The sequence below is a fragment of the Emydura macquarii genome, unplaced genomic scaffold (assembly GCF_026122565.2).
Source record: "Emydura macquarii macquarii isolate MOO-44397 ecotype Brisbane River unplaced genomic scaffold, CSIRO-AGI_Emac_v2 contig_2994, whole genome shotgun sequence".
NCBI classification, from domain to species: domain Eukaryota; kingdom Metazoa; phylum Chordata; order Testudines; family Chelidae; genus Emydura; species Emydura macquarii.
In genome coordinates, this window is record NW_027133131.1 from 4,466,676 (window position 1) to 4,479,686 (window position 13,011).

Genomic DNA, 13,011 nt, shown 5'->3' on the forward strand with positions numbered 1-13,011 from the left:
GGGTTTCTGATTGGCTGGGAAATGCGTGATCCCTCGTGCTAGCCACATTGTACAGCACCGAGCGTAACGGGGCCCAGGTCTCGATATCCTGAGTGCGGTGCTCGGTCATTCTGCTGCTGCGTTTTCTGGCAAGCGTCACTGAGGGAACCTCAAGCCTCTTTCTCCTGCCGGTCATCCTCATGCAGTGGCCACCTCTGCGTGAAACGAGTTTGCTGGTCTCAGCCCAGAGCCTAGCCAGGGGGTGTTGCGAGACTGCACAGCGGGCTAGCGAGCGGAGCACATAGCCAGGGTCCGTGCCAAGTTTGCCCACCCCCTCCCTACCCCACTGCACTGTCTTCACTCCTGTGACTTACTCAGGCCAACTGGATTCCAGCGTGCCTGGGTAGGCAAGCCTCAGGCACCATTGCTACTGTGTAGACAGCCCCACGGTTTAAACTCTCCCAGCTTGGCGCTTCGGGGGCGATAAAACACTCTCACGGGAAGTTCTGGCACCAGCGTGGGCGGCCACGATTGGACGATGGTGGCGCAGCCGCCGGGGAATGAGAATTACGGGGCCGTCCGCGGGCTGGCCGGAGGCCCTGGCTGAGGCTTGGTGCCCACAGAGGGTTTTACCAACCCGGTCATTTTCATGCAATTGGTCTCCAAGCGAGATCCCCAGATTCTGGGCAAGACGGGCCCAGGTTCCCGCCCCTCCCAGGGATCTGCCCTAGACAGGGGAACCAGGAAGTGAACCTGACTATGGGGCAGGGAAGGGCTGCCCAGTGTGGTTTTGGGATCCGGTGTGAAGGGATTGAGGGGGAGGGAGGTCTCTCTGGACCACTCAGTTCTGGCCCGATCCGTGGCCCAGGGGGAGAGAGGGTTGTTCTAATGCTGATCGTTTGACGGTGCCTATTTTAAGGCCTGGCACCCTCCCTGCCCCGCTCCCTGCCAGCCATTCTCTGAGCACGGGCGCGTTTCCTGAGCCGGGAACACGGAGTTCGGCTGAGGGGGGCCGCCCGTCCCCACGCATCTAGACTGAAACGCAAGGCAAGGTCTCTGCTGTGGCCTGCTGCAGGTGCCCGGGGGCATCGGTGCCCACTCTAGAGAGGGGTGCAGGGCACACCCAGCCCGTAACCGGGCATCAGGAGCAGCTGGAGAGGGGCGGCAGGGCAGCTGCCAATGGGGCATCAGGCGCAGCCGGGGAAGGGCAGCTGACTCTGGGATTGTGCCACTCTCTGCCAGCTCCCTGGGGAATAAATCTCTGGGAGGAAGGGGGTGGGGGAGCACACACTCCACCCCCCCACTGGAGGGAGAGCCATAGCATGGCCTCTTTGCCCACGATCCACCCTTAGGGCTGGCGCTGCCAGGGTTGTTACACCGGAGGGGCCCACGCCTGGCTGCTACGCGGCTTGTCTCCCCGCCAAGGGCAGGGCGAGGGGGGCAGAGCAGGGATGGCCCCAGGAAGGACATGAGGGCATCTCTCCTGGTACAGGGAAATCTCCTTCTCCCCCACGGCTTTGCCAGTTGACCGGCTTCCCTCAGGCCACGGGGGAGGTCCGCACCCGCTGGGGCAGGTCTGGGGGTGGTAGGGACGGGCCCGGGGCCGAGGAGGCCTGAATCTCCCCTTTCCCCAGACACCCGTGAGTGGGGAGGGCCGGCCTGGGGCTGGGACAAGGCGTGTGGGAAGCCCGCCCCAGCTCTGCCCACGCCCTGGGTGATGGCAGGAGGCCCGCAGCCCTGGGGACAAGGGCCCAGCCGTGGCCGCGCCCAAGCCGGGGGCTGGTGCGCTGCCCGAGGAGCGCACACAATAGCGGGCACTCAGCAGGCAGCATCGTGACCAAGGCAGGGAGTAAACAAGTTGTTCTCCCGCCCGCCCGGTTCCTGGACTCGGCTGGGAGCGGGGAAGGGCGGGCGGCGAGGGGGGGGGGCCGGGCAGAGCTGGCTGTGTCGCAGCTCCCCACCGGCACCGATTGCGAAAGGCGACCAGAGCCCAGCCAGCTTCCCTGCTGCATTTCACCGCCTGCCAGCCCAGCCCGCGGGGGAAAGGAAGCAGTGGGGGGGGGCAGGACTCCAGCCGGTGCCCTCTGCCCACCCCCCCCCCCGGGGCGGCTGGAGCAGGATGCCGGTAAGCGGCGCCGGCACGCTGCGGCTCAGCCCGGCTGGGCAGCCCTGCCCACGCCCGGCACTGCCAGGGCTCGGACAATGCACACGCTGCCCTGTGGCCTCGGAGCGGGAGGCTGGTGGGGGTGCAAGGATGGGGGGGGGGGGGGTCCACACACACACACATGTGCTGTGTGGCGTACGTGGAGCGGTGCATGGGGCGGGTGTGTGCAGTGTGCAGGCCGTGCCAGGTTGCCCTTGGTCCACACTGGAGCCGCGCTGGGCTGGCGGAGGCTGATTCTGCCTGGCCCGGTACCCGGTACTGCAAAGGGCGCGGGAGGCGTGGCAGCGCTCGCACCCCCTGCACGCCGGCGTAGGGGCTGGCGTGAGAGGGGCCGGGGGGCCGGGATGCTCTGGCTAAGCTCCCGGTCTGCGCAGGGTGTCGGGGCGCCCTGGCTAGAGACGCGCTGGCTGCAGACCAGCGGGGTGGGCTAGCAAGCCGCCTGGTTCTGTACCGTGCCCAGCGCCGGCGTGTCTGGGGCCAGTGGCTTGGCTGGGGGTATCTCTGTTGGTGACTGTGTGGTTCAGAGTGGGGGGGGGGGGGGGCTTTTTAGTGTAGCAGGGTTTACCCCCCCACACACACTCCCCTTCATCTCGCTAGGCTGGAGCCTCTGTCCCCCCCGTCTCACCAGGCCATGCTCCTGGCCTGTCCCCCCACATCTCGCTGGGCCGTGGCCCCTGCCCTTCTCCCCATCTCGCTGGCCTGCCCCGAGCCTGCCCTTTGCGAACGCTCCCTGTTTTCGCAGAAGGTGCCGGGCAACAAAGGCGGCGATTCATGGCTATTTATAGCCGGGCGGCCGTGCCCGGCCCGGCGTGAATGGCCCATTCAGCGGGGTTTATACAGCACAGACACAAGGCCGCTTTCAGTTGCCCCTTCCCACCCTCCCCAGGGAAGAAAACTACATGTCCCAGGAGCCTCCTGCCCTGCAGGCCTGAGGGGAGGGGCCGGGGGGGCTCTGCCTGGCTGATCTCAGGCATCATTAACCAGTTGGGATGGGGTGGGGGGGGATCCTGGCTGGAACAAGTTTCACGCGGCGCCTGCCAGCCTGGGCAGCTGGTGCCTGTGGCCCCGTGCAAGGGCTGCAGTTCCCATGTTCCCGGCTCAGTGAGCGCGGCCGCCGACTCGGGTGACCTGGCTACCGGGGAGGGAGGTTGGCTCCAGCGTCCGCCAGGTGGCATGAGAGAAGGGGAAAGGGGGAGACCTCTCGGGGACACTCCGGGGTCTGTCCTGAACTGGCGGGGGGGGTCTCAGACCTGCCCTCTCCCCATTGCCTTCATGCGCCAAGCCCAAAGGCGCCAGGCGCTGGACGTATGCAAAACAAGGCCCTCCTGCCCCAAATTGCTCACAGGCCATGCAGACCAACGGTGGAAGGGGAAACTGAGGCACAGAGCAGAGAAGGGATTTACCCAAAGCTGCCGGTGGAAGAACCTATGTATCCAGGGGGCATTCCTAGCCCTGGGCCAGTCCCTCTGGCCTACGGCCCGCTCGTTTGCCGGGTATGGTTATGGGCTGGGCTCGGCCAGTGGAATTTGGCCCAGTGTCACCGAGCCCTCCCCGGCAGAGGGCCGGCGCGTGGGGGTGGGGAGGACGGCTCTGCGGGGAATCTGTGGCATTTCAGATTGATTCCCCCCCCACGCCAGGCCGCGCGGCTGGAATTCGACCCCTGAAGAGGCTGCGTTTCCGGCGGGCCAGCTGTTGTGTCTCTGGATAATTGGTGCTGTGCTGGGGGGCTGGGAGGAACCTGGCGCTGGGGAGGGGCTGGGAGAGTGGAACCTAGCACCCGTGCCCTGGCCTAGGGCCTGCTCTGCCCAGCGCAGGGCATGGAGTGGGCTATAGAGACCGAGTGCCCCCTGCAGCCCAGCCCGGGGATGGGGGGTCAAGTGCCTTGTCGCTCTCTCCTTTCAGGCTCCTCCAGAGAGGCAGCATGGCCTAGTGGCTGAAGCGCTGACCTAGCATTCAGGAGGCCTGGCTTCTCTCCCTGGCACTGCCACTGCCCTGCTGGGTGACCCTGGGCAAGCTCGCTCTGTGCCTCAGTTTCCCCTCCCATCCTTTGTATATTAAGGCAGTAACTTCTTCAGGGCCGTCTCCCTAGGTGTCTCTATAGCACCCGGCACAGTGGAGCCCTGATCTCAGCTAAGGTCTGTACAGCACCTGGCACAACAGGGCCCTGACCTCGGTGGGGTCTGTACAGCGCCCGATAGCCCTGATTTCAGCTGGGGTCTGTACAGCGCCTGGCACAAAGGGGCCCTGATCCTGGCTGGGGACACCAGGCACTTCCACTTCTGTCACTGTAGCAATAATAAGTGGCGGGTGGTGGGGTAGCCCAGCTGGCTACCTGCTGTTAGAAAAGATCCAATGGGCAATGAAGCTGTGTCATGAGTTGGGACGTCCTCAGCTCGGGGCTGGGAGGGGCGCGCTGGCCTTGGCCTGACTCGTGTGCTACAGAACATGGTGCGGCTGCCTTTCTAGAGTGCTGACCAGCCTCACGGGTCCTGTGACCACAGCGGTGCCAGCGGGCGCCCTCCTCGCGCTGCAGTGGCTCAGAGATACGCCGCCAGGCTCTGCCGAGGCTTGATGGCCTTAGCGTGGGCTGGCGTGGCTGGTCACGCCGCCAGCGGCACCGGCTCCGGTTGAGAACAGGCGGCCCTGCCCGCCGGCCACGTGGCCACGTCGGCAGGGCCAGATCCTGTAAAGGCGCCTTGTAGGCAGCGTCATGTGCCCATCTGCCAACTCGCCAGCGGACGCTGCACGCTGCACTGTATCTCTGGGTGCACTGAAGCCGCGGGGGCGATGCCTGGCTCTGGATCCAGAGACGCTGGAGGTGGTGCTGTAGAGGTGCTGTTCTCGGCTTTGTACCCACGGGGGCGTCGGGCGCACACGCTCCTCTCTCCATGCTTCGGTGACCTCCGTGCCACCTCTGCCCTGTGTTTGCCTCCGTAGCCGGAGAAGGTCCCCGAGCCGCACAGCTTCAAGGAGAAGGTCTTTAAGAGGAAGAAGAGGGCGTGCGTGGTGTGTAAGGAATCCATCGAGGCGCTGGGCGTCGTCTGCAAAGGTAACAGCCCCCCCGCCCCGGGCATTGCCATCCTCCAACCCAGGGCGGGCGAGGTCGGAGGGATACCAGCCCACGATCCAAACCCAGTGACCCGCTGCCCCGTCGGCACAGGACCCCGGCGTGCGAGCCCCAGGGTCGCACGCCCAGCCCTGGGGCGCAGCCAGGCCCCAGCCCGCTAGCCCCGGGCGGCTCAGGGAATTCCCTTTCACAGCACGCTGGGCCAGCCACTCACGCGCCCTTTTCTCTCCCCTGCAGCCTGCAAGATTGCCAGCCACAAGAAATGCGAAGCGAAGGTAAGAGAAGGAGCCACGGGCTGACGCAGGAGGGCCCAGGGAGGGTGAACGGCCGGAGCCCAGGCTCGGGACGCGCTGGGCAAACCCGGCCCCCGATGCAGCCGGCAGGGGTGTCTCTCCACAGGGGGCTGGGGCCCGGCCTGCCCAGGTTCAGAGACTCCAGGCCCCGCGAGCACACGGCTTTGAGCACGCCTGCCCCTCTAGCTCCGAGGCCGTGCACCACGGCTGCAGTCAGAGAAGATGCTCAGCAGCCTAGGGCAGGGTGGCCGTGGCCAGCTCTCCGGAGTGGGCAGGGTTGCTCTCCCGCATGGGGCAGGAAAGGGGGATGGGGGAGCCTGGCCTGGGAAGAGAGCCGCAGCGGGTGGCCCTGGAGGCTGTTGCACACACGCAGCACTGCAGGACCCGGGCGTTGCAGAGCCAGGGGCTGGGGGAGGGAGGGAGGAAATGCAGCGTCAGTGGCCCGGCCCCCTGCCCTCTCCCCTCTGTTTACTGGGGAATCCAGGCCCCTATCTCTGCCCGGGCCATCGCAGGGCCAGCGCTGCGGGGGGCAGTGAAATAAGAGCTGGAGGGAGCACGTCCGAACAGAGCAGCAGGAACAGGGGGCCGTGGGAAATGTCCTGAGCCAAGGGAGGGCAGCGTGGAGGGAGGGGGGCAGCGCAGCCTAGCAAACGCTCCCTGGGGCTCTGGCATGAGGATGTGGAGTCCTTTCCTCCCAGAGAGATGGCCGGTGGCTGCTAACGCCGGCGCGGGTTTCCAGGACGCTGTGTGAGCTGCACTGGGAGAACTCAGATTTGCTGGGGTCCCGCCAGGGCACTGCTGTGGGGAAGCTCACAGCGCCGGGGTCCCGCCAGGGCACTGCTGCGGGGAAGCTCACAGCCCCGGAACATTTCTCCAAGCAAGTCCCTTGAACCGCCCGTCCTGCCTGAGTCCGGCAGAGCTTTGCTCCCGTTCCCGCCCAGCACATCTGGCTGGAGACACGATGCCGGGAACGGTTCCTCACGGCCTGGCGCTCGCCACAGGCTGGGTTTTGAGCCCCTTCCCCCCGGTGCGGGTGGCTCTGTGCTGAGCCCCCCCCCACACCCCCGGCCATTTGCAGCCCTCGGAGCCGGCTCACCGGGCTAGGGCCCCCGAAAGTCGGTGTCTCTGGCCCTTTAAGCCCTGGAGATGCCGAGCGGTTGTGTAATCATAGTTGCGCCCACGGAGTTGGGAGTTTGTCTTGGCCCCGGGCCAGCAACTGCAGCTGGAGGCTGCTGGTTCTCCTCTGGGCTTTTCTGGGATTCTTTGCTCGGCACAGACCCGTCCGTCCGTCCAAGGGGCGGAGGGCTGCTCTGGGGTTCGAAACCAGGAGCCGGATGAGGGGAAGGCGGGAGGCGAAGGGCGAAGTGGCTGAGTGAGAGGACAGGACAGACAGCGCGGAGAGGAACCTGCACGGGAGGGGGAATTTGGGCCTCTCCCCATGTGGGGAGCATCTGGCACCGAGAAGCCCAGTATCCTTAAGGACTAGCGTCACCGTGCCCTGCTGAATCCCAGGTAAAGCCAACAGCTCGGCCGGCGGAGGGACCTGGGGGCGAGGCGGGGACAGGACAGGATGCCCCTCTGATCTGCCCTCTCCGCCCCCTCCTCCAGGGGGCAGCCCTGGGGCAGAGGGGGACCTGATTGCCAAGGGGACTCCAGGCCGGCGGAGGATGGGGGGGGTAGCAGGGTGTGTGTGTTGTGGGGGTGATTGCAGAAGGGTGTAGGGGGAGAGGCAAGGGAAAGGAGGGAAGAGAGGACGGAGAAGAAGCAACGAGAGACGGCAGGAGGGGGAAGGTGAGGAGGAAAGCAATGAAGGAGGAGACGGAACAAGTGACAAACCGAAAGCCGTGGGGGAACCAAAAGGGAGGCGTGGGAGCAGATCTGCAATGCCCGGCTCTGGCCAGGGCACTGCCCCTGCTTTCAGCGAGGTGGGCCTGCTCTCTAGCCCCGGGCTGTGGGCAAAGGGATGCCCGTCAGAGGCATTTATCAGCTGGCAGGAGGTGCCCAGGGGTCCGGAGCCTGCTGCCGGGAAGGGTGGGCAGGGCCGGGCACCGTGCCCCTGCGGGTACCTCAGTGGAGTGCAGTCCGGATGGCAGGGCCCTTTGGAGGTGGCGTTACGCTGAGATGAAGCCTTGCGAGGAGGGGTTTATAGCGTGAGGCACCATCTAGCGTTAGAGGGCTGACAGCAGGACTCCTGGGTTCCCAGCTCCGAGAGGGAGTGGGGTCTAGTGGTTAGGTGAAGGGGGCTGGCGGGCCAGGATTCCTGGGTTCTGTCACTAGCTCTGCTACTGACACAGCGTGACTGTGGGTGAGTACCTTCCCCGCTCGGCGCCTCAGTTTCCCCACCTACACGACGGCTTTCGGGAGGGGAGTGAAGTGCAGCGCATCGTGGACACGACGTGCTCTTAAAACCCTGATTCTGTTGGTATGAAGTCGGCTCCGAGCGAGGCAAGGACACAGCGAGGGGGACCCTTTCCACATGGCCCCGGGAGCTGTCAAGCCCATTTGCCTTTCTCCCACAGTTTCTGGTTACGGTGCTTTTCCCACAGCCCAGCCCCCCTCTCTGTCCCGCGGGCTGAGCCAGATGTTTTCCCAGGCCGACGCTGAGAGGCAGGGCAGCGGGGAAGTCGGGCGGTCGGAAGGTTTCGCTCAGGATGATTTGTGCGACGCACTTGCTCTGGATGGCAAATGCTGCTCAGACAGAACGTGCAGGAGGGGAGGGGAGGGGAGTTAACAGGCTGCGGGGGGGGGGGTGAGTGCACAAGGGGTGTAAGGTGGCTAGCGGGAGCTGCAGAGGAGACGGCACTTGCGCCACCGTGGGACCTGCGCCAACTGGCTAGACAGAGGAGCAGGGAGGGGAACGGAGCTGGGATGTGTGAGGCGCTCCCCGGGGGGGTCAGATCAGTGAGGGACTCAGGGCAATGGGGAGCGCAGGCTGAGGGGGTCTGATCAGCGGGGGGTGAGGGGGGAGGGGGAGTGCAGGCCGGGAGGGGAGGAAGCTGGCATGGGGAGACGTGGTCTTATTTCTCCATAGGCAGGGCATTGCCTTTTTCCTGCACATTCCCTCCTGAGGGAAGAGCCCCCACGCCATAGCTCCCCCTGTGTCCGGGACAGCTCGGGGGGGGGGGGGGGGGCGTATAGGCCCAGCGGGAGTGATGTGCCTGGCCACTCAGCCCCACAGCTGCATGGGGAAGGTGGGGGCGGGTGGGGTGGGGATGGCACTCAGTCCAATTCTTCAGCTGGCTCGTTAAAAGGCCCAGCTAATTTTATGACCATTGTTAACCAAGATTTATGGCCCCTGTAATCACCTGGCTGATTCACTCTCATTCTCCAGGGCATGGGGTGGTCAGGAAGGAATCCCCTCTGCATGGCGCGTGCGGGCGGGGAGGGGGGGGCAGGCAGTGACACATTTGGCGAGGCTGTTGTTGGCTGCAGGATGTCTCCCTAGGGAGACCCTGGCTTGGCAAGCCCACCTGCCTAATCCTCCCTTCCCTGGCGGGACCTCAAACGATGGGCTTGCTGGTACTCGGTGCTGGCACACGGGGCTCTGCCCGGTGCCAGCCCCTCTAGCTAGCGCCTAGCCAGTCGTGGCTTGTCCTTTCCCTGCACTAGGGCTGGCTCCTCCATCGGCTGACGCGAGGGGGTCTCTGGGGGTCTGGCTGCAGACCCAGGGGAAGGGGTGCGCCCCATCTCCTGGAGGGTCAGGGCCGGAGGCTGGATGAGGGTCTCCATTCGGGTTCTGTCTGGGTTCTTACAGTGCGTCCTTGCTGCTGCAGACCTGTCCCGGATCTGGTTCTTGGCCTCTGTTCCCCGTCCCACCTCCGCCCCCCCCCCCCGAGCCCCTCCCTGACCCAGCACCCCCTGCCCTGCATTCCCTGTGGCCCCCCAAGCCCCTCACTGGTGCCCCCTCCGCCTGTGGTCCCCAAATCCTCCGAGACGCTCACTGATCTGACCTCCCCCCCCGGCCTGCGCTCCCCACCCCCCCAAAACCACCTCCCCGATCCAAACCCCACACCGGGATGCCTCCCCACGCCCCTCCCCTGCCAGTTCTTAACCCACCCCAGGCCCATCCGTGTCCCAAGAGGCACCTGGTAGTGCCCCGTGGCCCTGTGAGGACGTGGTCTGCCACGGGAGTGCGATAAAGGTCCCAGCACTTCCCGGCTGATAAATAAACTCTCCCGGAGGCTAGAAAGGGCTGAGGGCTCGTAGCCCGGCCAAGGGGGCCACAAGCACTGGAGGAGGGAGCGGGTGAGCGGCAGAGGGGCGTGAGCACAGGTGGGCAGAAGGCGCCGACTCCCACGGGGCAGGCTGGCACTGGCGGGGGCAGGGGAGTGGCGTACGAGGCAGTGTGGACGCTCAAGCCCGGGCTTGGAAACCTGGTGCCCACGAAAGCAGGAGCTGCAGCCCCCGGGCGGACGTGGTCCACGGCAGGGAGACGCGATTACCCTCCCAGGGCTAGGGAGGGATAGTGCTACGGGGCTCCCCACAGCTGCACCGAATTTACCAGTCTCAGCTCATCCCCTCGCCAAAGGCATTGTGGGAAAGCCCACTGGGGGTGCAGTCAGGGTAGCCCCCAGGGGGTTCCCCCCGCGGGGAGCGTGGGGCAGAGGAGGGCTCGCCGGCCCCTCTGAGTCCGCTTCAAGCTCTCTTGCTGGAGCTGGGCCGCCTGGCGTGAGCCGGGGCGGTGCGGGGGACGGCCGGCGGGCAGGTGAGGCAGGGTCTGGGCTGAATGGTCTCTCTGTGCGCCCCTGCCTGTTTATGTTTCTCTATATATAGCGCCCCCCCCCCCCACCCGTTCCGGCCTCGCCGCCTCCCAGGCGCTGCCGTGAATCGCGGCCTCTGTGTGCGCCCGAGTCGGAAAGGGCCAGCCCGGGCCAAGAAAAACACCCCCTCCCCATGGCCAAAGGGGGCTTCAGCCCCTTCCCTGCACAGAGCCTGCCCCATGTGCCAGCCATCGTCTCTCCCCCCGCCCGCCCCCCAGCCCGGGGGAGGAGACGTCCCGTCTGGAGGGGGGGTGGCAGAAGTGTCCCAGCTGTCACAGCACAGCCGTTCAGGGGATGCTGCCGGGCCGGGGTCCTCACGCCGGAGGTAGGATCGCACCAAGCCCCCCGATTGCGTCTCGTTTCAGGTGGCGTCATCCTGCCAGCCCCTTCCCACGCCTGATCTGGTAAGTGGCGAGATCTGTCCGTCCCCATCCACGCACCCGCTGGCGACCTCTCACTCGTGGGCTCCCAGCTGAGCCGCGGTTCCCCTGGCCGCTCAGACGGGGAGGGGTGAGGGAGAGGGGCGGTTTCCATGTGCCAGCCCTGAGCGCCTTCTTGCAGGCCGAAGGGAGAACCAAAAACCGGGTGACCCGGGCTCTTTCAAGATCCGCTGGACGTTTTTTTTTTTTTTTTTTTTTTTCAAGAGTGGGAACCGCATCCACCGGGTCTTGGCCAAACGCCAGCCTGGGTAATTCCAACTGGTCTCCGCTGGATTGTGTAATGCCAGACTCCCTGCTGGGCCGCTGGCAGCAGGGATTAAACCTGGGCCGTTAGGAATTTGTTCTAGTGTGTGAACTAACAGACCCAGCAGGCTCATCACCCTCTGTGTGGCCGAGACCCCCTCCCGAAACCACCGGGCTGCTGCAGATGCACAGCACCACTGGCGTGGAACACAATCGCAGTCAGGGAATCACTTCCCGTCCTAAACACGATGCGCTGTAGCTACTAAACAGCGGCCACGTCCCTCCCCAGAGCTGGCTGCATTTCAGCCCTGGGTGAACCAGCATTTTCTAATTTGCCGGTGGCTTTTGGGAGCCCAGCCTGAGGCAGCTGAAGTCCATCCTGGGTAAATCCCGGGCTGGGCTCAGCGGGAAGTGACACAAATACCCAGGTGCAGAGTGAGCCTTAGCGATTGGTAGCATCCAGGCCTCAGTGCCAGGGTGTGTCCTGGTCTGGAAGGTTGGGATAACCCCACTGGACGGAGTGTTTCCTGGGGGACGGCCTTCCTGGCCAGTGCTAAGGGCCGGAGTGGAGAATAGTACAGCTAAAGGTGGGGGTGGCTCGTGGGAGCAGTGCAGGAGCAGGTGAACCTCATTAGGTCACCAGCTGGGCAGCAATGCCTGGGATTTGTCACCAGCTGATGGTTGCTGGGTGGCCTTTGCCAAATGAGCTGGTGGGTCTCAATGGGCAAGTGTCCCCTGGGGCTGGCAAGCTGCACGGACAGGGTGCGGCGGGGGCTAGAACTCCTAGTCGTCCCATGGCCCCCCCCTCAGCGCAGCCCCGCCCAGCTGCTGCACTGGCGGCAAAGCAGCCGTGGCTCCGCCTGATGCACGAACAGCTGGTGCGGACGTCAGCCTTGGGACCTGCTGCCTTGTGAGCTCAGCCCTTGGCAGTGAAAAAACGTCCCGCCCTGGCCCGTCAGAGAAGATCCAGCTGCAGCATCTCCCAGCCCTTGGCCTGAGACAGGAAAGCCCCCTGGGAAATTCTCCAGGGCCTGATTCTCCATCATGCCACGCCTCGGGTTGTCCTTATGCCAGGGCACAGGGGGTGCAAATGACAGCAGCGTGTGCAGGACAAGGGAGGAGGAGAGTTATGAAGATGTTCAGAGACGCCGGGGGCTAAAGGGGGACTCAGGAGAACCTGGGTTCAAATCTCTGCTCTGCCACAGGCGTCACGTGACCTGGGGCAAGTCACTTAGTCGCTCTGTGCCTCACTTCCCCACCCGTACGGCAGGGATAATAGTCCTGCCCCACCTCTCAGGGGCGTCTCAGTGACTGTGAGGTGCTCCGATACTACGGGGAGGGGGCTCATCTAGGTACCTTAGCTAGAAGTTGTGGGGAGGGGGCCCGTCTAGGATTTCCACGCTGCCCAGACCTGTGATCCTTCTCCCAAGGAAACTGACAATGCAACACTAACTACCGCAGCAGCTTCCTGACCCCCACAGCTGGTGTCCGGCCTGGAGCATGAAGATTGACCACACTCATTTGCTTTCTTGGCACCGTGGGGCTGACGTTGTCCATTCAGGAGCCTCAGAGGCCCCTTGATCCATTCTTGAGCCCCTAAATAACTGGCTGGATTTTCACCAACAGCCTCCACTGACCTCAACAGCTTTGCCCTTAACGGCCATGACACGTACGAGGTTGGCAGCCTGCTAGGCAATCGTCCTCCAGGGCTTCATCTTCCACTGCCACAGCCAGCCCTGGCCACCGCTGGAGGCGGGCTACCGGGCGGGGTGGACCCTGGATCTCTTCTGGGCTGGATGGACCCCGAGTCTCAGTTTCCTCTGGGAGGATGGGCCATTGGTGACTTCTGCACTGAACGGGCCTTTCCCTTTGCTGAATCCTGCCTTCTGGATGGCTGCCATCGCCCGCTCTGCCCTCTCCATCTGGAGTCAATCGTCGCACCGGGGGCTTGGAAAGGCCTGTGTGCCCATGGCCAGTGCCACCATCCTGGGACCCCGGGGTAACTCCAGCCCCACCCTGTTCTGCGACCTTGCTTGTGGGCATGGGGCCGAGAAGCTCCTGGAAC

At 64.9% G+C, this 13,011-nt stretch overlaps 1 protein-coding gene across 6 annotated transcripts in view; it reads left to right on the top strand.

Annotated features, from left to right (window-relative positions):
- The window catches only part of TNS2 (tensin 2), a 48,382-nt gene that overhangs the window by 15,533 nt on the left and 19,838 nt on the right, over window positions 1–13,011 (top strand). For 4 of the 6 annotated variants that reach the window (XM_067529742.1, XM_067529744.1, XM_067529748.1 and 1 more), the window contains exons 2-4: window positions 5,081–5,192; window positions 5,448–5,485; window positions 10,629–10,667. In XM_067529742.1, the coding sequence (XP_067385843.1) occupies window positions 5,081–5,192; window positions 5,448–5,485; window positions 10,629–10,667 (189 nt within the window). Of the gene's footprint in view, window positions 1–1,967; window positions 2,105–5,080; window positions 5,193–5,447; window positions 5,486–5,550; window positions 7,016–10,628; window positions 10,668–13,011 lie in introns of those variants that run through there. The other 2 variants (XM_067529745.1, XM_067529747.1) reach the window with 2 other exon arrangements.